Here is a 24,360-nt window from a genome sequence, read left to right as displayed (position 1 = left end):
AATTACTTCTTAGTGTTATGGAGGCTGAGAAGTCCCAGGCTGAGGGGCCACATCTGGTGAAGGCCTTCTTGAATCCCAAGGTAGCACAGGGCAACATATGGTGAGGGAGCTGAATGTGCTAGCTCCAGTCTCGTCCTCTTCTTATAAAGCCACGAGTTCCATTACCGTGATAACCCATTAATCCATTAACCTATTAATCCATGCATGAGGACTCTGCCCTCATGACCCAATCACCTCTCAGTACTGCCACACTGGGGATTAAATTTCAACATGAGTTTGGGAGCAGACAAACATTCAAACCATAGTCCCTGCCAACACATTGATTTTAGACTTCTGGCCTCCGGAATTGTGAGAGAATAAATTTCTGCTGTCTTAAGTCAAAAAACAAGACCAAAATAAACAACAACAACAACAAAAAGAAAAGCAATGAGAAGGTTTAAGTGGGGGATGGCATTAATTAGAGCTTATTTTGTTGTTTTTTTTGTTTTTAATACTGCTCCTTCGGGATAGAGTTGAATTTTGAAAAGACTCCTCTGGCAGGCTGCAGGATGGCAAAAGCTTGCACCTGAGCTTAAGCGGAATAGCCTGGGCCAAGGTGATGATGGTGCTGCTGGTGGAGAAACATATGTAATAGACTCCAGAGATAATAAGGAGGGTCAACAGAAAGGCTTTGGTGATCGATTAGATATGGAAGATGAGGATTAGAGATACCAAAGATGAACCCTGAGTTTTGGACTTGCATAACTGGAAGTAGTGCCATTTTACTGTAATACAAGAGGTACAGAGAGAAGACCACGTTGGAAGGGCAGGATTATGAGTTTAGTTTGAAGAAATATTGAATCTTTGAGACATACAAAAGGGAAAGTCGAATGTGCAGACTTAGGCAATTTGAATTTCCTAGCACATAGTAACATCTCCATTAGCATTCACTAAATAAATAAATAGTAAAATAAAAATAAACAGATATTCCTCTTAAAATGAGCAAAGAAAAGAGTTAGAAATCAATATTTACTGAGTACGTTGGGAATTCATGCAGATCTGAGTATAATCCAAATGGCAAGGTCTCACAAATTTGTGACTGTCTACAATGACTTGAATCTTCACTATCCTCATGAGCCTTTCTCCTTCAGCCTAGTGAGCCCTTCTCCTTGGCTCATAAATGGGTGTCTTCTTCCTGTGTTTTCCTATGGTCTTTCCTCTATATATGTCTCCATCGTGATTGACTCTTCTTCTAAGGACACCAGTCATACTGGATTAGGACCCACCCTAATTACCTCACTTTAACTTCATTGCCACTTAAAAGAAACTGCATCCAAATACAGTCACATTCTGAGCTACTTGGGGTTAGGACTTTTAGGAGACAATTCAGCATGTAACAAATGCCTTATATATATTCACAAACCAATCTGGCAATGTCCATACAAGGGTGTCATTTGGTGACAGCAGGCATACTTCTCAGATGCCATTAGCAGAACAAGGTTCTAAGGAAAGGTAAAGAGAATAAGCTCCTCAATGCCATATTTGATTGCCTGGCCCTAGAACAATACTGCTCACAGAGTGAATCTGCTCACAACACAGAATCTAGAAAAGTCACTCAGGAAAATCACCTTTTCAGTGTTTTCTCTCCTTTCTTATCTACTGCAAGTACTTCTCCAAAAACAACCTTTTTTAAAAATTCCAACGCCCCAGATTCCAAAGGAGAAACAACCACTCATACCCATCCAAGCACCTTTCTCTTTCACTTGTATAGTACCTTCTCCTATATTCCGTAAAAAAGGAAGCCAATTCTGGCTCAGCCTAATTCAAATTTCCAAACCAAAAAGTTTAAATCTGCATTCAAGGTAATCACTTTAGATTAACATGCCAAGAGAAATACAGCTTTAAATTTGTTTAACTTAAAGAGACTATTATGAAGATTTTTCCCAATCAAAACTGAAAAAAGGTAAATTGATGTTTCCATTTCTGAAAATAAAAAATGCTCACAACTTAAAAACATTAAAGTACACTTTTAAAAGTCAACACAAACATAAGTACAAGTTCAAACAGATCATATTTAACCTATGTCTCCCAGTCTACACCCCAGAAGGAACAATTTTATCTGTTTTGTGTGTGTATTCTTTGCAAACAGTCTATGATTATACAAGTATTTATAAGTATATATTCCTTTTTTCATTTTAAGCAAACAGTAGAATTTGCCCTTTTTCTGGTAACTTTTAAGTATGTTGCAGGATACTTAATACTTTGATGATCATTCCACATATAAACTGCCTCTTTCTTTTTAATGGGTGGATCCTATAAATGCAAATTGCATAGATTACATAGATGTACCATAATCATCCAGTCCTCAATTCACGGATATTCATATTTCCAATCTTTTGCAATTATGGACTGTTGCTGAGAATACCCTTGTTACTGGAAAGGGGTCCCAATCCAGACCCCAAGAGAGGGTTCTTGGATCTCATACAAGAAAGAATTCGAGGTAAATCCATAAAGTGAAAGCAAGTTTATTAAGAAAGTAAAGGAATAAAGAATGTCTACTCCATTGGCAGAGCAGCCCCGGGGGCTGCTGGTTGCCTATTTTTATGGTTATCTCTTGATTATATGCTAAACAGGGTGGATTATTCATGTCTCCCCTTTTTTAGACCATATCCCCTTTTTTAGATCATGACTTGCCATGGCATATGTGAAGTGCCATGGTGCCAATGAAAGTGTCATTTAGCAGGCTAATATATTATACTTAGTGAATAATGAGCAGTGAGGATATCCAGAGGTCACTTTTGTTGCCATCTTGGTTTTGGTGGGTTTTAGCTGGCTTGTTTACCACAGCCTGTTTTATCAGCAAGGTCTTTATGACATGTACCTTGTGCAGACCTCCTATCTCATTCTGAGAATGACTAACCTCCTGGGAATTCGGCCCAGTAGGTGTCAGCCTTATTTCACCCAGCCCGTGCTCAAGATGGAGTTGCTCTGGTTCAGCATCTTTTCATATACCTATTTGCTATCTGTATACCTTCTTTGCGAGGTATGAGTTTAGACCTTTTGCCCATTGTTTAATTGGGTTATTTTCTTATTGCTGAGTTTTAAGATTTTTTTTTTAATTCACCATCTGATCTTTTAAAAACTTATGTGGGTACCCATCAACCATTTTTTTGTACCCATCAGCTATCCCCATATCCCCACAAGTCCCCCCACCCACCCTTCCCAGCCTCTGGTAACCACCCTTCTACTCTATCCATGAATTCAATTGTTTTGATTCTTAGATCCCACAAATAAGTGAGAATATGCAATCTTTGTCTTTCTGTGCCTGGCTTATTTCACTTTACACAATGACCTCTAGTTCCATCATCTGTTGCAAATAACAGGATCTCATTCTTTTTTATAGCTGAATAGTATTTCTTGTGTGTATGTACCACAGTTTCTTTATCCATTCATCTGTTGATGGACACTTAGGTTCCAAATCTTAGCTATTGTAAACAGTGTTGCAACAAACATGCAAGTGCAGATATCTCTTTGATATACTGATTGCCTTTCTTTTGGGTATATACCTAGCAGTGAGATTTCTGGATCACATGGTAGCTCTAATTTTTTTAGAAACCTCCAAACTGTTGTTCATAGTGGTTGTACTAATTTATATTCCCACCAACAGTGTACAAAGAGTTCCCTTTACTCCATATCCTCACCAGCATCTGTTATAGCCTGTTTTTGGATAAAAGCCATTTTAACTGGGGTGAGATGATATCTCATTGTACTTTTGATTTACATTTCTGTGATGATCTGAGAAACTTTTCATGTCTGCTATTTGTATGTCTTCTTTTGAGAAATGTCTATCCAAATCTTTTACCCATTTTAAAATCAGATTACTAGATTTTATTTCCTGTAGTTGTTTGAGTGCCTCATAGATTAGGGTTATTAATCCCTTGTCAGATGGGTAGTTTGCAAATATTTTCTCTCATTCTGTGGGCTGTCTCTTCACTTTGTTGATTGTATCTTTTGCTGTGCAGAAGCTTTTTAACTTGATGTGATCCTATTTTCCAATTTTTACTTTGGTTGCCTATGCTTTTGAGTACTGCTCAGAAATTTTTGGCCAGACCAGTGTTTTCTTGTAGTAGTTTCATAGTTAAGGTCTTAAATTTAAGTCTTTAATCCATTTTTATTTAATTTTTTATTGAATAAGAGATAAGGGCCTAATTTTGTTTCTTTTTCATATGGACATCCAGTTTTCCCAGCACCATTTATTGAAGAGACTGTCTTCTCCTCAGTGTATGTTCTTGGCACCTTTGCTACAAATGAGTTCACTGTAGGTGTGTGGATTTGTTTCTGGATGCTCTATTCTGTTGATTTATATGTCTGTTTTTATGTGAATACCATGTTGTTTTGGTGATGAAAGCTCTGCAGGATAATTTGAAGTCAGGTAATATGATATTCCTCCAGGTCTGTTATTTTTGCTTAGGATAGTTTTGGCTATTCTGGGTCTTTTGTGATTCCATATATAGGATTGTTTTTTCTATTTCTGTATAGAATTTCATTGGTGTTTTGATGGGAATTGCATTGAATCTGTAGATTGCTTTGAGTAGTACAGACATTTTACAATATTGATTCTTTCAACTCATGAACATGGAATATTTTTCCATATTTTGTGTCGTCTTCAATTTCCTTCATCAGTGTTTCACAGTTTTTGCTATAGAGATATTTTGCTTCCTTAGTTAATTCCTAGGTAATTTTATGTGTAGCTATTGTAAATGAAATTACTTTTTTTTTTTTTTTTTTTGAGATAGAGTCTCGCTCTGTCACCAGGCTGGAGTGCAGTGGTGTGATCTCGCTCACTGCAACCTCTGCCTCCCGGTTTCAAGCGATTCCATTCTCCTGCCTCAGCCTCCCGAGTAGCTGGGACTATAGGTACATACCACCACGCCCTGCTAATTTTTGTATTTTTAATAGAGACAGGATTTCACCATGTTGGCTAGGCTGGACTTGATCTCTTAACCTTGTGATCTGCCTACCTTGGCCTCCCAAAGTGCTGGGATTACAGGCATGAGCCACTGTGCCCAGCTGGGATTACTTTTTAATTTCTTTAACATTGCTCACTGTTAGCATATAGAAATGTTACTGATTTTTGTATGTTGATTTTGTATCCTGCAACTGTACTGAAATTGTTGATCAGTTCCAATCATTTTCCTGTGGAGTCTTCAGGTTTTTCCCAATATAAGATCATATAATCTACGAACAAGAATAATTTGACTTCTTCCTTTCCACTTTGGATGCCTTTATACCTTTCTCTTGTCTGATTGCTTTAGCTAGGACTTCCAGTACTATGTTGAATAACAGTGGTGAAAATGGGCATCCTTGTCAAGTTCCAGATCTTAGAGGAAAAGATTTTTTTTCCTATTCAGTATGCTATTAGTTGAGTCTGTCATACATGGTTTTTATTATGTTGAGGTATGCTTCTTCTATCCCCCTTTTTTTTAGGGTTTTTATCATGAAGGGATGTTGAATTTTATCAAATAACTTTTCAGCATCAATTGAAACGATATGGCTTTTAGCCTTTATTCTGTTGATGTGATATATCACATTGATTTGCAACCATCCTTGCATCCCAGGGATAAATTCCCTTTGGTCAGAGTCTCGTCCTCTTGCCCAGGCTGGAGTGCAGTGGTGAAATCTCAGCTCACTGCAACCTCTGCCTCTAGGGTTCATGCGATTCTCCTGCCCCAGCCTCCTGAGTAGCTAAGACTATAGGCATGGGCCATCTCACCCAGATAATTTTTGTATTTTGAGAAGAGACAGGGTTTCACCATGTTGGCCAGGCTGATCTTAAACTCCTGACCTTAAGTGATCCACCCACCTCAGCATCCCAAATTGCTGAGATTACAGGCATGATTCACCATGCCTAGCCAGAGGTTTTTAATTTTAATGAATTCTAACTTACCAGTTTTTTCTTTCATGGACTGTGCTTTTGGTGTTGTATCTAAAATCTCATTCCCAAACACAAGGTCAACTATATTTTCTCTTGTTATCTTCCAGAAGTTTTACAGTTTTGCATTTCACATTTAGGTCTGCAACCCACTTTAAGTTAAATTTTGTGGAAGGTATAAGGTCTGTATGTAGATTCTTTTTTAAAAAAAAACATGCCTTTCCGGTTGTTCTAGCATCATTTGTTAAAAAGACTATTACTGCTCCATTGACTGCCTTTGCTCCTTCGTCAAAGGTCAGTTTATATTTATGGGTGGGCTCTCTATTCTGTTCCATTGATCTATGTGTCTATTCTTTCTGAAATACCACACTGTCTTGATTACTGTAGCTTGATGTCAGGTAACGTCAGTCCAATTTCTTTGGTATTGTGTTGGTTATTCTGGGTTTTTTGCCTTTACATATAAGTTTTAGAATCAATTTGTCCATATAGGCAAAATTACTTGCTGAAATTTTGATTGGAATTGCATTGAATTTGTAGATCAGCTTGGGAAGAACTGACATGTAAACTGAGTCTTCCAATCTGTGAACCCAGAATAGCTTTCTATTATTTAATCTTTTTTGATTTTTTTCCATCAAAGTTTTATTATAGCTTTCTGCATATAGATCCTGTACCTATTTTAGATCCATATATATATATGGATATGGATCTAAAATATATTTATTTTTTAGATCCATATATATATGAATCATATATATATATGGATCTAAAATACATATATATGGATCTAAAATAGGCACAGGATCTATATGCAGAAAACTTTAATAAAACTGATGTTTTATTACTATTTATAAACATTATTTATATATAGTATTACTATTTAAAACATTATATATATACATATATTTATTTGTTTGTTTGTTTATTTAGATAGAGTCTTGCTCTATAGCCCAGGCTAGAGTGCAGTGGAGCAATCTTAGCTCACTGCAACCTCCAACTCCTGTGTCCAAGCAATTCTCATGTCCCAGCCTCCCAAGAAGCTGGGATTACAGGCATGCACCACCACACCCAGCTAATTTTTTTATTTTTAGTAGAGATGAGGTTTCACCATGTCGTCCAGGCTGGTCTTGAACTCCTGTCCTCAAGCAATCCCCCACCTTGGCCTCCCAAAGTGCTGGGATTATAGGTCTGAGCCACTGCGCCCCCTCAGATCCATATCTAAGTACAGGTTGAGCATCCCTAATCTGAAAATCAGAAATACTCCAAAACCCAAAACTTCAAGCCCCAACATGACATTCAAAGGAAATGCTCGTTGGTGCATTTCAGATTTAGGATTTTTGGATTAGAATGCTCAACTGCTAAGTTTATAATTCAAACATTTCAAAATCTAAAAAAATCTGAAATCCAGAACATATCTGGTCTCAAGCATTTCAGATACGTCATACTTAACCTGTATTACTTTGGGGAGACAGTACTATTGTAAATGGCATTGTGTTTTTAATTTTAAATTTCAATTGTTCATAGCTGCTATACAGAAAAACAATTGACTTTTGTATTCAACCTTGTATCCTAAAATTCTACAGTTTTATTTCTTCTTTCCCAATATGTATACTTTTTTTTTTTTTTGGCGGAGTCTCACTCTGTCACCAGGCTGGAGTGCAGTGGCACGATCTCGACTCACTGCAACCTTAGCCTCCTAGGTTCAAGCAATTCTCCTGCCTCAACCTCCCGAGTAGCTGGGACTAAAGGCGCGCACTATGATGCCCAGCTAATTTTTGTATTTTTTGTAGAGACGGGGTTTCACCATGTTGGCCAGGATAGTCTCGATCTCTTGACCTCGTGATCTGCCCACCTCCGCCTCCCAAAGTGTTGGGATTACAAGTGTGAACCACTGCACCTAGCCAAGGATGTGCACTTCTTAAATGTTGCTTTAAATTAATCTACCCTGGAAACTGTAAGCAACATAAAATGTAAACAAAGGAGGTGAGTAGGAAACGAAGTAATTTAGGCAACTGTTCACAAGAACTGCCTACTATAATCAATATTCTTGCGCAATACAGTATGCTGAGTGCAGGAGCCCCAAAACTATGACAAAAAAAGAGCCTGGAGCTTTCATTAGGAATTCAAAGCGACATCACTTGCCTCTATGGTCTTTGGCAAATAGATATTATTTCATTTTTCATTTCTGAGACAGGGTCTTGCTCTATCACCCAGGCTGGGGTGCAGTGGTGTGATCTAGCTCACTGCAGCCTCCACCTCCTGGGCTCAAGCCATCCTCCCACTTCAGCCTCGGGAGTAGCTGGGACTACAGGCTACTGTATTTTTTGGTAGAGATGGGGTTTCGCCATGTTGCCCTTGCGCTCGAACTCCTGACCTCAAGTGACCCCCCCCCCCGCTAGACCGCCCCAAGCGCTGAGATTACAGGCGTGAGCCACCGTGGCCGGCCTCGAAATAGTTATGATTTTAAACTTAGAAACCTTATCACAACACAAACTCCGAATGAAGCTCTGTGGCATTTTCTTACACGAAGAAATGCAGAAGTTAATCAACAGGTATGTGGAATGTTACCGCATCAAATCCTAAAAATAAAATTTTAACTCAGTTCCTCCTATTTGCTTCTTCCCAGCCTTGTATCGCAGAAATTACAGCTCGGTCTAAAAACACTAGATTCAACACCTCGTTTAGAAATTCAATTTCTCGCTGCTGGATGGATAGCGTTTGGCAAGTAATTTGAAAAAATAAAAATAAATCCACGGCCGGAGTGGTCTGGGATTCAAATAATATAACGTAGGGTGAAAAAAGCACTCAAGCGCGGACAGCCATGGAGCATTACTGCCTGTGCTCCATTTTACTGCCAACCTCACGCCAGAGCCGCGCGCTGGGCGGAGGCTGTGGGTAGCTGAGGCCGGAGTCGCACGCCACGAGACTGCGCAGACCCGCCCGAAAGAAAAATGGAGGTGGTGGCGTGAGACTGCGACAGAGAAGGATATTTTTCTCTTTTCAAAGGGCCGCTAGACCCTCCCATCAACGGAAGCGCCCAGCGGGCCTTCGGAGTCCACGCCCAGACTCCAGAGCGCAGCGCCCCGCCTCTCTCCACACCCGCCCGAATTCAGCCTCTCCCCGGCTCACCTCTCATCCCCTCCCCGCCCCTTCACCCCGTCAACCCTAGACCCAGCATGCACTGCTCCGACCTTTTTCTTCCGAGCCGACCCCCACCTACGGCGCCTCCCAATGACAAGCGACGCAGAGCATTGTGGTCCCGTGCGCGAAAGCGAGGCCGAGAGCAGAAAAAGAAAGCAAAAGAGTAGGGCGTACCTGTAGAGCAGACTCTGCGCATGCGCATGGACGGCGGCGGCGGCGAAAAAGGGCGGTGCGTGGTCTACGGCGAGCGGAGTGGGGCGGTGTCGCGCGCCTTGGCGGGGAGTACGCGAGCCGGGAGGGGCGGGGGCTGGATGAGGGAGCGGGCGGTGGAGGAAGTGTCATGGCGTCGGGCCGTGGAGCTTCTTCTCGCTGGTTCTTTACTCGGGAACAGCTGGAGAACACGCCGAGCCGCCGCTGCGGAGTGGAGGCGGATAAAGAGCTCTCGTACCGCCAGCAGGCGGCCAACCTCATCCAAGAAATGGGACAGCGTCTCAATGTGTATCCTTTCCTATCCTCCGCCGCTCACGCCCTGTTTCCCTTGCCCGGTTGCCGGGCCTGGTGCCCCGCGAACATGGCGCCGCTGCCTCGGCCTTCGCTGGTCCTTGGCCCTGCGGTCAGGGAATGAAGGGTCCGGCTCGGGAAGTCGCGGGGGTCAGCAGAGGAGTGGTGGAGGAGAGAGGACCCCAGGAATGTGGTCCAGGAGCCCGCGTTGTGTAATCTGTTTGGGGCAGCGCGTGGTGGTGGCGGCGGGGGATGGGAGGGCGGCTCAGGCCAAAGGAGAATTTTAGAGATTATTGCAGAAAAGGGGCGGCTCCTTGGATTTGTCCCTGTCTCCGAAGGGTTTGAGGTAGGAGGGTTAGAGATGCTGAAAGGGCTAAATGTTTTCCGCTGCCTTTCCCCGCTCTCCTCGCCGGCTTGATGGCGGCTCTCTTCTACCTTTGGAGCGCACTGGAGGTCTTTATGTTCTTTGCGTGGTTTTGTATGGGTGTGTGCGCGCGCGTTTCAACTGTCTCATTTTGAGTTTAGTCAGTCGTAGCCATTGATAAATAGTTCCAGGGCCCTCGGCGCTGAGTGAAAAGCTCAGCAGTTGTTATTCCCGTTTATTTGGCGTCGAGCCTATTCTCTCCCTGCCGCCCCACCCCCCGCGGGCATTTATTTCCAGTTTGGAGTTTGGTTTTGAATGGGAGGTACTGGAAAAGAATTTGGGAATTTTTCATCAAAATTGTTTTGAGATGAGGTCTTGTTTTTGTCAGATATTTCCTAAATGTTGCGTTCCAGCTCCCAGCTTACAATAAACACCGCGATTGTTTATATGCACAGGTTTTATATGCACCATTCTTTCACCAAATTCAGCAGAACTGTAAGTACTATTTTGTTGTCTGTTTTTACTGTCACCAAATTTGAGAGTAAAGCGATACGCAGAAAAAAAAAAATTCGGTCATTGATTGCGTTGTTGGATTTACTGTTCTGAAGTAACAGTAAAGGTATATATCATGTGATAAATATTTTGCTTCAAATGCGGGTTTTTTGTGTTTTTTAAATTTATGATGAATTAAACTGCAAGGCACTGTTAAGCTCTGCCAAACCTTTTAAGCTTAAAAAAAATTTTTCTTTCTTTAGAGAGTTACTGCATAGGTTTTCTTCATTTAAATTTTATACCTAACATTTGAATAATTTCAGTAGTAATGTACAGTGTAATTTGGGCAAGCTTAGTCTTTCTGTAATACACCTTAATTATGTTGGACTTATTGTTTAAAATATGGTGAATTGAGATTAAGTTAATTATGACATTATTTTGAAAGAGATATTAGCAGAAATAATTCATTTATTCGTTTGCTAACCCAGTAATTTCTTAAGCTGTCAAACATTTCTGTTTATCGCATTAACATCAGTTGTCTCTTAGAATTTTGGGTGATTCAAACGTCAATTCTTGCTTCAAATATACTACGTAGGGAATATGTTTATGTATTATTAGTAAAATTTACACTTGAATACTAAGTTACATAACCTGTGAATCTTGACAAATACAGTAATAGCGTTTTGTTGAAATGTTTATTTTCATTTATGAAAGATACGAGTTTGGTGTGTGTTGAGTAACATGCATACTGTGTTGTGTGTTAATAAAGAACATTGCACATTGTTTAGAAATGTTTAACCCTGCCCTAATACTATCTTTGTTACTTTTTATCACAGTTATTTTTAGAATGTTATTTTGAAAGGTGTGTGTAGAAAAATGTACCAAAGAAGACTTGCTGCTATTTGTGATAGTCATTAGAACTTATTTGCTAAGAAAACAATCCTAGGAAAGATCCTCAGAATACTGTTTTTGAAATGGAAGGAAAGGCTTCATGGTTTAGATTGAGTCCTACCTTAATCTCTTCTGATCCTAAGTCTGATTTCGTTTATCAGTTTGGTGTATAGGTTAATCTTGGACCATATGTGTTTTAACATGCATATTGGTCTCTTGAAGACTTCTTGCTTCTATTTCTTTTCTAAATTTGCATGATTCTTGCTCTGTTGCTTCTAGTTTCCAAATGCAGCAGTGAACTAATGAATGTTAATATAAATGTGGATTTCCTTACGTAACCCTGGATAATACTGGTTGAAATTACAAGTCAAAATAGTTCTTACTATTCTTTTTTTTTTTTTTTGAGACGGAGTTTTGCTCTTGTTACCCAGGCTGGAGTGCAATGGCGCGATCTTGGCTCACCGCAACCTCCGCCTCCTGGGTTCAGGCAGTTCTCCTGCCTCAGCCTCCTGAGTAGCTGGGATTACAGGCACGCGCCACCATGCCCAGCTAATTTTTTGTATTTTAGTAGAGACGGGGTTTCACCATGTTGACCAGGATGGTCTCGATCTCTTGACCTCGTGATCCAACCGCCTCGGCCTCCCAAAGTGCTGGGATTACAGGCTTGAGCCACCACGCCCGGCCTTCTTACTATTCTTTATATGGCTACAGACATCCCATTTGCAGAATCAGGCATACTTTTCTACCTCCAGTAAATGATCCAGCCACAAGTCTTCACTTCTTTTTCTTTTTCTTTTTGAGAGGGAGTCTCACTCTGTCACCCAGGCTGGTGTACAGTGGTGCTATCTCAGCTCGCTGCAACCTCCGCCTCCCGGGTTCAAGCTATTCTCCTGCCTCAGCCAAGTAGCTGGGACTACAGGCATGCACCACCACGCCCTGCTAATTTTTGGATTTTTACTAGAGATGGGGTTTCACCATGTTGGCCAGGCTGGTCTTGAACTTCTTACCTCAGGTGATCCGCCCGCCTCAGCCTCCCAAAGTGCTGGGATTACAGGTGTGAGCCACTTCGCCCAGCCATCTTCACTTCTTTTTTGTGAGCCCTCCTTCTTCTTATTTGCCTTTATGGCATGTTTGGTGTACCTTACAATAAATACCCTGCTTAAACTTTAAACTTTGGATTGTCGTTTCCATTCTAGCTTTCGCTGTTTTACTTGTTTTCCTTCAATAAAAAGGCCAGGGTATTATTTTTTATTACCTTTGTTAATGTCTTATTGTGTATGAAGGTAAACTTCAGCGTTTTTACGTTGAGTCATTATTAATTGAAATCTGTTCATTTCTGTTTTAAGAAATAGTATTGTACCCTTCATGTCTGTTGTCTTTTTTTACCTTTGCTATTATAATATCAGAAGTGATTTTTATATTTGTGTTGGTGCACTTGCATCAATTGCACAGCCTCACTTTTATCTTTTTTTCCCTCTGTTCTTTTAGGGTGAAGGGGGTGGTCTTGAATGTGAGTCACTTTTAAATTTGTATTCTCCCACATCATTGGGAAATTTTTTTCTATTATACTGAAATGTCATAGTAAACTTTAAAAAGCGTGAGTCTTCACCAGAGTAAACTGAACACCATTCAGCTAATTAAACCCTATGAAAGAAGCTTAAATGTTAAGATGCTAGTGGCAAACTATATCTAGTCTTATAGTAAACATGAATAGCCTGAATTAACTATAGAAAAAAAAATTTTTTTTTTTTGAGACGGAGTTTTCCTCTTGTTACCCAGGCTGGAGTGCAGTGACGCGATCTCGGCTCACCACAGCCTCCGCCTCTCAGGTTCGAGCAATTCTCCTGCCTCAGCCTCCCGAGTAGCTGGGACTACAGGCGCACGCCACCATGCCCAGCTAATTTTTGTATTTTTAGTAGAGATGGGGTTTCACCACGTTGACCAGGATGGTCTCGATCTCTTGACCTCGTGATCCACCCGTCTTGGCCTCCCAAAGTGCTGGGATTATAGGCGTGAGCCACCGCGCCCGGCCCTATAGGAAAATATTTTTAAATGTTATGTGACTTAATTGTATCTTCCCACATCGACATATTAAAAGTTTTAAAACACCCAAAAGTAATGTGCTGTTGTATTAATATTTAAGAATAAAATCAGTATCCACATGTTTCCGTGACCCAGAAACTGTCTCTTATCATTGAGTTATTTTGTCAGTTACTCAGAGTTGAATAGCTGTCAGCAGTAAATGACTTTGCTATGTAGCCTAATTAGATAAATCTACCTTTGTTCACTAGAGGCAATGAGGTTCCTGTAATTGAAATTAATAATTAAAGAATGGCCTTGCTGGATCAAGCTCAAAATAAATTTAGTAAAGTGTAAAAGCCCTGGAGCCAAAAGTGCTGCCAAGGTTTATACTGAGGGACAGCACCCACCCCCAAAGTCAAACTTAAGTAGATATTGATCCAGCTTCTCTTAGAAACTCCTGATTTAGTTAGTCTTTTGTGATGTGTTTCTTTATACCAATCTCAAGTAGCCTAAGATTTGGTTGTAAAGAGCACAGCCTTTTCTAAGTATTTTTGTTGGTTGTGGTCTATTCTTATAGCACATCACCAATTTACTTGATCTTTTCTGTCTTATCTTCACTTTCCTTAGTTCCATTGCCTCTTTCTTGAATGCTAGCAATCAGAACTCCATGTATATTATGCAAGATTTAAAGGTATTTTAGGGCCTGGCATGGTGGCTCATGCCTGTGATCCCAACGCTTTGGGAGGCCGAGGTGGGCAGATCACTTCAGGTCAGGATTTCAAGACCAGCCTGGACAACATGGTGAAACCCTGTCTCTACTAAAAATACAAAATTAGCTGGGTGTGGTGGCACGTGCCTGTAATTTCAGCTACTGGGGAGGCTGAGGCAGAAGAATTGGTTGAACATGAGAGGTGGAGGTTGCAGTGAGCTGATATCATGCCACTGCACTCCAGCCTGGTCAACAGAGTGAGACTCCATCTCAAAAAAAAAATTTTTTTTTTGCTTTTTCTCCTGTTCATTGTTATACTCTGGTCATGTTTTACAGGAGTCAAATCATGTCTCATTGTGAAATCTAAGCAGGTGTTTGTATTATAGCTCACTTCTCCTTTTGCCTTTTAGTTTAATAAAGCAGTAATTAATCCAAGAATAATCTTATGCCCAAGATCCATTAGTAGTACTTGGAAATACTGCAGTGCTGTCAAGTAGAACTTTTTGCATACTGGAAGTTTTGTGTATCTGTGCTTAAATTTGAGACAATTAGCCTAGATAATTTTTAAATTCCTTTTAAACTATAAATTACCTGGTTGAAATTTTGTTAAGATCTCACTATGACAGGCACTTAAATATTGTCTTGTTTTCTCAGGTAAAGTATTCTCCTAAGGAAGCAGACACACAAGTGACTTGTCCAAAATTAAAACTATTATGTGGCTGGGATTTGAACCGAAGTCCATTGCTGAATCCCAAACCATAGTTCTTACATTTTCCTATTCGAGTATATTTCAGAAGTAGAGCACAGTAGCTATTTATGCCAGTGATTTGTAAGGAGATTTATAAAGTAAACAATGAAAAGAAACCTCAGGTTTTGATTTGTCCACCTCATTGCACTAAATCTAATGAGGTCCTCTTTATAAAAAGTCCCAAATTCGTCTTTTTCACTTAGCATTTATGCATTGTGTACCACTGTTTTTCGTTAGGGTACTTTATCTTTGCTTTCACATGACTGTGGTCTGACAGGTTTTAAGACTCAGCTGAAAGTTGCTACTCTTTCATAAAGCATTCCCCAGATAATTTACTCTTCACCATTTCTGAATTTATATATCTGATCTTACCTTTGAATCTTATTCACATCCTGTTGTAATCCGTCTATTTGGGGGTTTATAGTACTGTTGTATAACTGTACATATATGAGGTGAGTTTTTCCTTTTTAATTATAAAATAAACATATAAAACCACCAAACAAATGTATAGCTTAGTGGATTATTATAAAACAAACAACCTTATAATCACCACCGAAGTCACGAAATAGAACTTGGGGTAACTACCCCAGAATACCTCCGTGTCAACCCCCTTCCTCCAAAAGTAACCAGTATTTTTTTTTTTTTATTGAGACCGAGTCTCACTGTTGCTCAAGCTGGAGTGCAGTGGTTTGCAATCTCAGTTCACTGCAGCGCCCGCCTCCTGGGTTCAGTTGATTCTCCTGCCTCAGCTTTGAGTAGCTGGGATTACAGATGTGTGCCATCAAGCCCTGCTGATTTTTGTATTTTTAGTAGAGATACGGTTTCACCACGTTGATCAGGCTGGTCTCGAACTCCTAACCGCGTGATCTGCCTGCCTTGGCCTCCCAAAGTGCTGGGATTACAGGCGTGAGCCACCTTGCCTAGCTCCGGTATTACTCTAACAGTAATTACTTTCTTTGTAGTTTTAGTACCCAACTCTCCATTCCTAAACACCACAGTTTAGTCTTGCTCATTATTAAAAATTTGCTAGGTCTTTAAAGTCTCTCGGTAGGCATGTTTCCCCTCCATCCCTTTATGTCACTAAGTTTTATCTGTTGAAGGACCCTAGAGTGTGTGACCTGTAGAGTTTCCAACTGTCTGAATTTTGCTGATTGTCTTCTTATGGCGCAGTTACTGTGTTCCTTTGTTCTTGCATTCCTGGAAAATTGATGATTAGATCCAGGTATTTAATCAGACTCCTGTTAGATCCCTTAGGCAAGACTATAGATGGTGTTAATGTTCTTTCATCAGAAGGCCTAATGTCAGGTTGTCTCTTCTCTTTGTAGTGTTAGTGGCTGCTGATACTCAATGCCTGGGTCCTTTGATTCATTGGTGGTACTCTAATTCTATCATTTCTTTCTTAAAAATTGGTATGCTTGTATTGAAATGCTTGATTCATCTCCTATATGGACACCCAGTGGTATGTATCGTACAGTATAATTACCTGATTCTTGCCCTTTTTGAGATATAATTCACATACCATACATTTCACCCATTGAAAGGATATGATTCCATGGGGTTTTTGTGTTTTTGTTTTTGTTTTTGTTTTTAAGAAAATTCACAGAAGTGTGCATCAATTTTTAGAAGTTTTCACTATACCTAAAAGAAACAGCTAACCTCACAGTCATTTCTCCCTATTCTAGACATTTCATAAATGGAAAACAGTATGTTGTCCTTTGTGACTGCCTTCTTTCACTTACCATGTTTTCAAGGTTCATCTGTATTGTTGTATTTATCAGTACGTTGTTTATTTTTCTTGCTGAACTACCCATTATTCCACTGTATGGCTAGACCACATTTTATATATCTGTTCATCATTTGGTGGACATTTGGATTGTTAGCCACTTTGGCTGATATAAATATTGCTATTAAGAACATTCATACACAAGTGTTTGTGCAGACTTGTGTTTTGTTATCTCTTGGGCTTATATCTAGGAGTAGAATTGCTGGATCATATGGTAACTTGAGATTCCAGTGATCTTGGATAGCTGCCCTTTTTTGTTTTTTTGTTTTTGTGACTGGGTTTCCCTCTGACAACCAGGCTGGAGTGCAGTGGCACAGTCATGGCTCACTGCAGCCTCAACCTCTTGGGCTCAAGTGGTCCCCCAACCTCAGCCTCCCAAGTAGCTGGGATTACATGTGCCACTACAAAGTTAATTCTTAAAATTTTTTGTAGCCACAGCAGTCTCACTGTGTTGCCCAGGCCATTCTTAAACTCCTGGACTCAAACAGTCTTCGTGCCTCAGCCTCCCAACACTCAGCCTAAAACAGTTCTTTCCAGTGCGATTTGTTGGTGTAGGCACAGCTCTTCTAATTTTTTCTTTTTGTCTTTTTTTTTTTCCCTTTCGTGGAGAATGGAGTCTCACTATATTGCCCAGGCAGGTCTCAAACTCTCTCTTTGTATGAGCTGAATACTCTTTTTGGTTACTCATTTTTGGGAGATACTAGCTTTCCTGGACTTTAAAAAGGTGATATAGCTTTAATAATTTCAGAGTAGTTTTAATAATTTCACAGAGCTCCCTTTTCTGTTATTTTTGTATAATGTTAAGAAGTGTAGCAGCTTACTTTCCAGGAGTTTCTGGCTCTCTTCCCCTTCACATTTTTAGTTTCTCTTTTCCCTTGTCCCTGTCTTGTTGATTGTGCTTTTCCTCCCAATGTTTTCTCCTCAAAATTGGAGTCTTGGAAGAGAACCTTGGGAGATCAATTTCAAAAGTTCATAGATGTTAGCTTCAGTCTTTTAATCCTTACTCTAGGTCTCTTGCATCCATCTACTTACTGGACTAGCAAAACTCCCAGTTTTAGCTGCTGTTCTCACATTGGTCTGCCATGATTTCTACTGAATGTCTGTTGGCTCTTTAAGGTTCTTGTTTTATCAAGTCCAGCACGTGCCCCATTCCTTTGCATCTTCCTACACTGTGCTGTGTATTGTTATATAGTAGTCTGTTTTGTCCTCATTCGTATGTATTAGGAATTTCCTAGGAATGGCTTGTCATGTGATTAGTTTGTAACTGTCCATGGGGTTTTGGTTTTGCTCTTGTTGCTCTGTTTTTCTGTGGGGATTTGGGTATCTCCTCTGCAGCCATCATCTCAGAATTCTTCAGGTAAGTCACTAAAAGTTTATCTTCATTCAGGAGTTGATACACTAATTTCCAGTGGAACCACAATAGGCTATCATTTAAATGTACTTACAAATACTTCTGGGAAGATGAAGCTGATGTTTTATAGGAATAAATCACTTGGAAGTTTATGTTAAATAAGGAGGCTTTGGGAGAGTTCATTTATTGATAGGCATTACGAATTATTTATGATATTCTTGATTGATTTTCTCAAATTAATTCTGAAAGCTACCCTGGAACTTCCCCATAAAGCTTTAAGTGTTATTTGAAACAAGCTGCTCTTATCTGCCTCATTACAGGGATGCTGACTTCAGTGACTCTGTATTATTTTACAAATCTTTTGAAGTATTCCTGAAGCTGCTTAAAATTCTTATTGCGAAATTAAATGATTGTGAAATAACTCTTACCTTTTCTCTGCACACACAGATGCATGTGTGTTTTAGTCTTGGTAATATATATGCTTCTCTGGTGGCTCTAGCTCAGTCTTTTTGTTGAGTTATCGCGTGGCAGGAGTTCAAGAGAGTGAACCCAGTCGTGCAAGACCCAAGGCCCATTCAAACCATAGCCAAATTCTAGACTTGGGTATATAGTGTGGAATATGTTTTTATATTAACAAATGTGCACTGAGTGTTTGCATTGGCCAAGGCACTCGAATGTCTCGGTGTAAAATAAGACAGATTTTATATAGTTTATAAACTGACTTTCAAGGCCATTTCAGAACAGGAGTTTTGTTTTTAGTATTAATACATAAAATTGGTTAAGGTAATTTTTTAAGTGAAAATCCAATTAGATCACTATTTTATTTATAAACATATATATATACACACACACACACACATTCTAGGGAGTACATATTTACACACTTTCTAGGGATAAGGGGAAATAATGGAATCCTCCTTACTACTGTACATTTTTTGAGTGTTAACCTAATACTTTACCCTTAAATAAGCCAAGGTTCTGGTTGTTCAGTGACATATCGTCTACTCTTTATATGGCTGTATATAAGGAAATACATGTAATGTGAAATTTTTCTCTAAATCATTTGGAGCTGATAGAGAAAAAGAAATAAATGAGAACTGTAGAAGTTCACCTATTCCTTGTTAAAAGTTAAAGGTGTGAAGTTAATGACTTGTGCTTAGAGACAATATGCTGTATATTTACATGACAGTAGGACCATATTAGTCCACGAACATTAAGTGCATAGTAATATGAAGAGCCATATACAAAGATGGGATTTATTTTCTTATAAGTAAGTAAAACATAAATAGTGCTTTCCCGAAGGGACGCGTATTCTAGTGGGAGAGGGAAAAAATAGCACTTTAAGTTTGTCTGTCTAATGTGGAAATTACTAGGAGCAGTAATCAATTTGAGCTACTTTTTGACACCTATGAACATTTAATGCATTTATTTATTTATTGAGACAGAGTGTTTCTCTGTTGCCCAGGCTGGAGTGCAGTGGCCTGATCTCGGCTAATTTTTGTATTTTTTTTTTTTTTTTTTTAGTGGAGACAGGGTTTTACCCTGTTGGTCAGGCTGGTCTTGAACTCCCGACCTCAAATGATCCTCCTGCCTCAGCCTCCCAAAGTGCTGGGATTACAAGTGTGCGCCACCACACCTGGCCTATTTAATGCATTTTCATTTGCTTCATTCTCTTTAGAATGCCAACTATGGATTTAAGTGCTGTCTAGTGTAATAGCCACGTATTAGAAGTAGCTATTGGATACTTGAAATGTGAATACTGCACTGAGGAAATGCATTGTACTATTAGATTTTAATTTAAAAATTAAAGTGTTGTAAAATAATTTATGAAATGCAACTCTTGTTTTTGTAGGACTGCATCTCATTTTGTTTAAATAGTAGCATCTGAATTGAGATACAATTATCAGTGTAAAATACCAAATTTTGAGAGCATAATATGGGAAAAATATAAAGTCACTTTTTAATACTTTTTATGTTTATTATATATTATCAAGGTAAAAATACATTAAAATTGTCTACGGCCATACCACCCTGAATGTGCCCAATCTCGTCTGATCTCGGAAGCTAAGCAGGGTCGGGCCTGGTTAGTACTTGGATGGAAGACCGCCTGGGAATACCGGGTGCTGTAGGCTTTAAAAAAAAAAAAAAAATACATTAAAATTGTTCCCTTTTTTATTTTTTTAACATGGTTATTAGAAAATTTTAAATTATATTTGTGGCTCACCGTGTGTGTGTGTGTGTGTGTGTGTTGTGTTTTGTTTTGTTTTTTGAAATGGAGTTTCACTCTTGTTGCCCAGGCCGGACTGCAATGGCACAGTCTTTCGGCTCACTGCAACCTCTGCCTCCCAGGTTCAAGCAATTCTCCTGCCTCAGCCTCCTGAGTAGCTGAGATTACAGGCATGTGCCACCACACCTGGCTAATTTTGTATTTTTAGTAGAGACAGGGTTTCACCATGTTGGTCAGGCTGGTCTCAAACTCCTGACCTCAGGTGATCCACCTGCCTTGGCTTCCCAAAGTGCTGGGATTACAGCCTGAGCCACCTTTCTTGGCTTCACATTATATTTCTATTTGACAGTGATGGTGTGAGCTAAATTACTGTTGTCGTTCACACTGTGTAATTCCTTCCAAAGGCAAATGTGCACTTTCAAACTAATCTTACACTGAGGTTTCATTTAGAAGTTGAAAAAAAATGGGAAAGATAATTCTTTTGTGATCAAGAAATCTAAAGATAGTGAAACTATATAGTTCATGCTTGAAAAGAAATAGCTGAGAGGGGAGGAAGAGAAAATTCTAAGGATTTGGAGTCTTTAAATGATGCAAGGATTCAGAGAGGATACTAGGTATTTCCACACACACCCACCAAGGTAGGTATTATAGTTATTTTGTGTCATTATAGCTCAGATTGGTGTTTTGAATGCCCAGTATAACTATTTGAATTGATATGGTTCACTTCATTTAGAGCTAAATATCTGTTAAAATTATTTTTGTTACCCAAACAAGCAATTAATGGTTTTCTGAAATAATTGCCTTTAAAAAAAATTTTTTTTAATTGCATAATGTTAATGTCAAAAAGTTACTTGCTGTTTAAGAAGTGAGTATTCTCAAAACAAAACCTGATTCTACTTTTAAATTTAAAAATGTGTGATAAAGTTATACATGGTTAAGATGCATATTGTTTATTAGTATTTTTTATAATTAGGCTTTTGGTTTCCTTGAAATATATTTCGTTAGTGCATGTACACTACATCTGTAGAGATCTGACCAAGCACGGTGGCTCACACCTGTAATCCCAGCATTTTGGGAGATGAGGTGGGAGGATTAAACCCAGGAGTTCGAGAGCAGCCTAGGCAACTTGGTGAGACCCTGTCACTACAAAAATTAATAAAAGAAATTAGCCCAGCATGTTGGCGTGTACCTATGGTCCCAGCTACTTGGGAGGCTGAGACAGGAAAATCACTTGAGCCTAGGAGGTTGACGCTGCAGTGAGCCACGTTCACACCACTGCACTTAAGCCTAGGTGACAGAGCAAAACCCTGTCTCAAAAAAAAAAAGAGAGCTAATAAACAGATGCCCCTTTATTTGAAATGGAATCTCGCTCTGTTACCCAGACTGGAGTGCAGTGGTGCAATCTCGGCTTACTGCAACCTCCATCTCCCGGGTTCTAGAGATTCTCCTGCCTCAGCCTTCTCGAGTAGCTGGGATTACAGGCACTGTGCCACCACGCCTGGCTAATTTTTGTATTTTTAGTAGAGATGAGATTTCACCATGTTGGCCAGGCTGATCTCGGACTCGTGACCTCAAGTGATCCATGTGCCTTGGCCTCCCAAACTAGTTGGATTACAGGCGTGAGCCACCGCACCCAGCCTAAATAGATGTCTTTAACATTAGCTCCTTAAAAAAAAAATTGAGATACAATTCACATATCATAAATAAAATCCACCCATTTAGAATGCATAATTCAGTGGCTCACTTACTGAGCTATACAACCATCACCACAATCTGTATTTAGAATATTTTAATCACCCCAAAAAGAAACCTGGTTTCTATTAGCAATTTACCAGTTCCACTCCCCTTCCCAACCCTGGGCAACCCCTAAATTATTTTCTGTCTCCATAGATTTGCCCATTCTGGACATTTCATATAAATGGAATCATGTATATATGGTCTTTCACTAGCATGTTTTCAAGGTCCATTGATGGTGTAGAATGTATTAGTATTTCATTCCTTTTTACTGCAGAGTAATTGATACTCTTCATCATGTGGCTATACCTCCTTTCATTTATCCATTTATCAACTGATGGACATTGGGTCGATTGCGCTTAACAGCCATTCCACTGGCTATTATGAATAATGCTGCTGTGAACATTCATGTACAAGTTTTTATATGGATGTATATTTTCATTTCTTACGGGTAAGAGATATGTGAGAGTGGAATTGCTGGGTTGGTTTGGTAATGCTGGACTCCAATACAGTAATCTTTTTGGATAGCTTTTAGAAAACATTTTGAGGAACTGCCATACTGTTTTCCAAAGTCGCCATACCATTTTGCATTCTCACTATGTGTGAAGGTTCCACTATCACCACATTTCTTGTCTTTTTTTTTATTGTAGCCATCCTGACTGTGTGAAGTGATAGCTCCTACTGTATGCATTGTACTTTTTATGTTCATGGTGGTATTTGCATCACAAACATCAAATTTATTAATATTTTTCTTCGTAACTTGTGTCCTTGATAGCATACCTAAGAAACATTTACCTAATCTAGGGTCATAAAGATTTATTTCTCTTTTCTTTTAAGAGTTTTATAGATTTAGCTCTTAAATTTAGATCTGTGGTCCTTTTGAGTTTTTATGTGTGATGTAAATAAGGGTTTGACTTTTTTTTTTTTTTCGATATTTGAATATACAGTTGTCCCAGCACCATTTGCTGAAAAGAATTCTTTCCTGACTGAATTTTCTTGGGATTGTTAGTGAAAATCAATTGATCATAAATGTAAGGGTATATTTCTGGACTCTGGATTCTATTCCATCCCCTTACACAGACCACATAGCCTTGATTACTGTAGCTTTGTGGTAACTTTTGAATTCAGGAAATGCGAGTCTTTGTGCTTTTTCAAGATTGTTTTGGCTATTCTTAGTCCTTTGTATTTCCATGTGAATCATTAGTTTCTGCAAAAAAGGAAGCTGAGATTTTTATAATGATTGCATTGAATCTGTAAGTAAATTTGGGTAGTACTGCCATCTTCTTGATCATCTGTTCGAAGGAAGTGGCCTTTGTAACATTTATGTAGTATATTTGAATACCTGTGCAATGTTAATGTTCTTGTTTCACAATATTATATAAGTCATTTTATTGTCCTTTTAGTTTTTTAAGAGAAGGGAATCGCAATCTGTTGCCCCCAGGCTAGCCTCAAACCCATGGGCTCAAGCTGTCCTCCCACCTCAGCCTCCCAGGTAGCTGTGACTTAGAGTGGTATTTTTTAGTGTTTATTGTAGGCTGGTAGAAGCTGTATCTATATAAGAGAGAGTAGATAGCCTTAACTATGAAATACTAAATATACTTTAAAGTTGATTTTTTTTTTTTTTTTTTTTTGGAGACAGAGTCTCACTCTATCACCCAGGCTGAAGTGCAGTGACAGTAGCTGCAACTTCCGCCTCCCAGGTTCAAGCAATTCTCCTGCCTTAGCCTCCTGAGTAGCTGTTGTCACAGGTGCGTGCCACCACACCTGGCTAATTTTTTTGTATCTTAGTAGAGACAGGGTTTCACCATGTTAACCAGGCTGGTCTCGAACTCCTGACCTCAGGTGGTCCACTCCGCTCGCTTTGGCCTCCTGAGGTGCTGGGATTACAGGCGTGATGCCACCGTGCCTGGCCAATATTTTTTCTTTTTTAGAAACGTTCATAATGCCCAGGTACTCCCCACAAAATAATTTTTAAATGCCAGGTTATATTAAGCATATTCCATATATTGTTTACATATGATGTGGTTACTCTATGGAAATCAAGCCTTATTCGTTTAATTAGTATTGCTTTTCAGCAATATTGAATACTAATGTTTTGAGGCTGTTATTAAGCCAACTTTCTTTCAGATGTAATTAGGTATCTTAACATCCAGCTTGAAGAGTTTTTGAATTCTTAATATAAATTTTCTTGCATGTATTTCACTCACACATAATTATTTGGATAAGAAAACAACTAAAATGTTAGGCTGGGTTAATAACATTTTCTGCAGTTCCTTAATGCTGGTGTTTTTAGTGCAGTCGAATTAAGGATATAAACCACTTTTTAACAATGTGCTGGATTTTTGGTTTAATAGGCTCAAGCTTGGCAAATGCCAGTTAACAAATGGGCCCTTTGATTTATTCCACTTCCTTCTTTGTGGGCTTGTTACCTCTCTTGTCTTTCCTCTACTTTCCTTTTCTTCTTCTAAGACCTTCTTTCTATCTATCAT

General features: G+C 39.3%; 1 protein-coding gene and 1 non-coding gene across 4 annotated transcripts in view; both read left to right on the top strand.

Moving 5' to 3' along the window:
• The first annotated feature begins 9,364 nt into the window (after positions 1–9,364).
• Positions 9,365–24,360, top strand: part of CCNT2 (cyclin T2) — a 40,111-nt gene continuing 25,115 nt past the window's right edge. For all 3 annotated transcript variants that reach the window (XR_001109952.3, XM_012468435.3, XM_012468436.3), the window contains exons 1-2: positions 9,365–9,547; positions 10,328–10,409. Coding sequence is in view for 2 of the 3 variants with exons in the window: in XM_012468435.3 (XP_012323858.2) it covers positions 9,390–9,547; positions 10,328–10,409 (240 nt within the window). In the remaining variant the exon portion in view is untranslated. The remainder of the gene's footprint in view (positions 9,548–10,327; positions 10,410–24,360) is intronic.
• On the top strand, positions 19,924–20,042 carry LOC135277127 (5S ribosomal RNA). The gene has a single exon (XR_010344726.1). It is a non-coding gene; the product is annotated as a 5S ribosomal RNA (ribosomal RNA).

This window comes from Aotus nancymaae, unplaced genomic scaffold (assembly GCF_030222135.1).
Source record: "Aotus nancymaae isolate 86718 unplaced genomic scaffold, 86718_ANA_hifiasm-v0.15.2.pri h1tg000029l, whole genome shotgun sequence".
NCBI classification, from domain to species: Eukaryota; Metazoa; Chordata; class Mammalia; order Primates; family Aotidae; genus Aotus; species Aotus nancymaae.
This window is presented reverse-complemented; position numbering and strand designations above follow the sequence as displayed.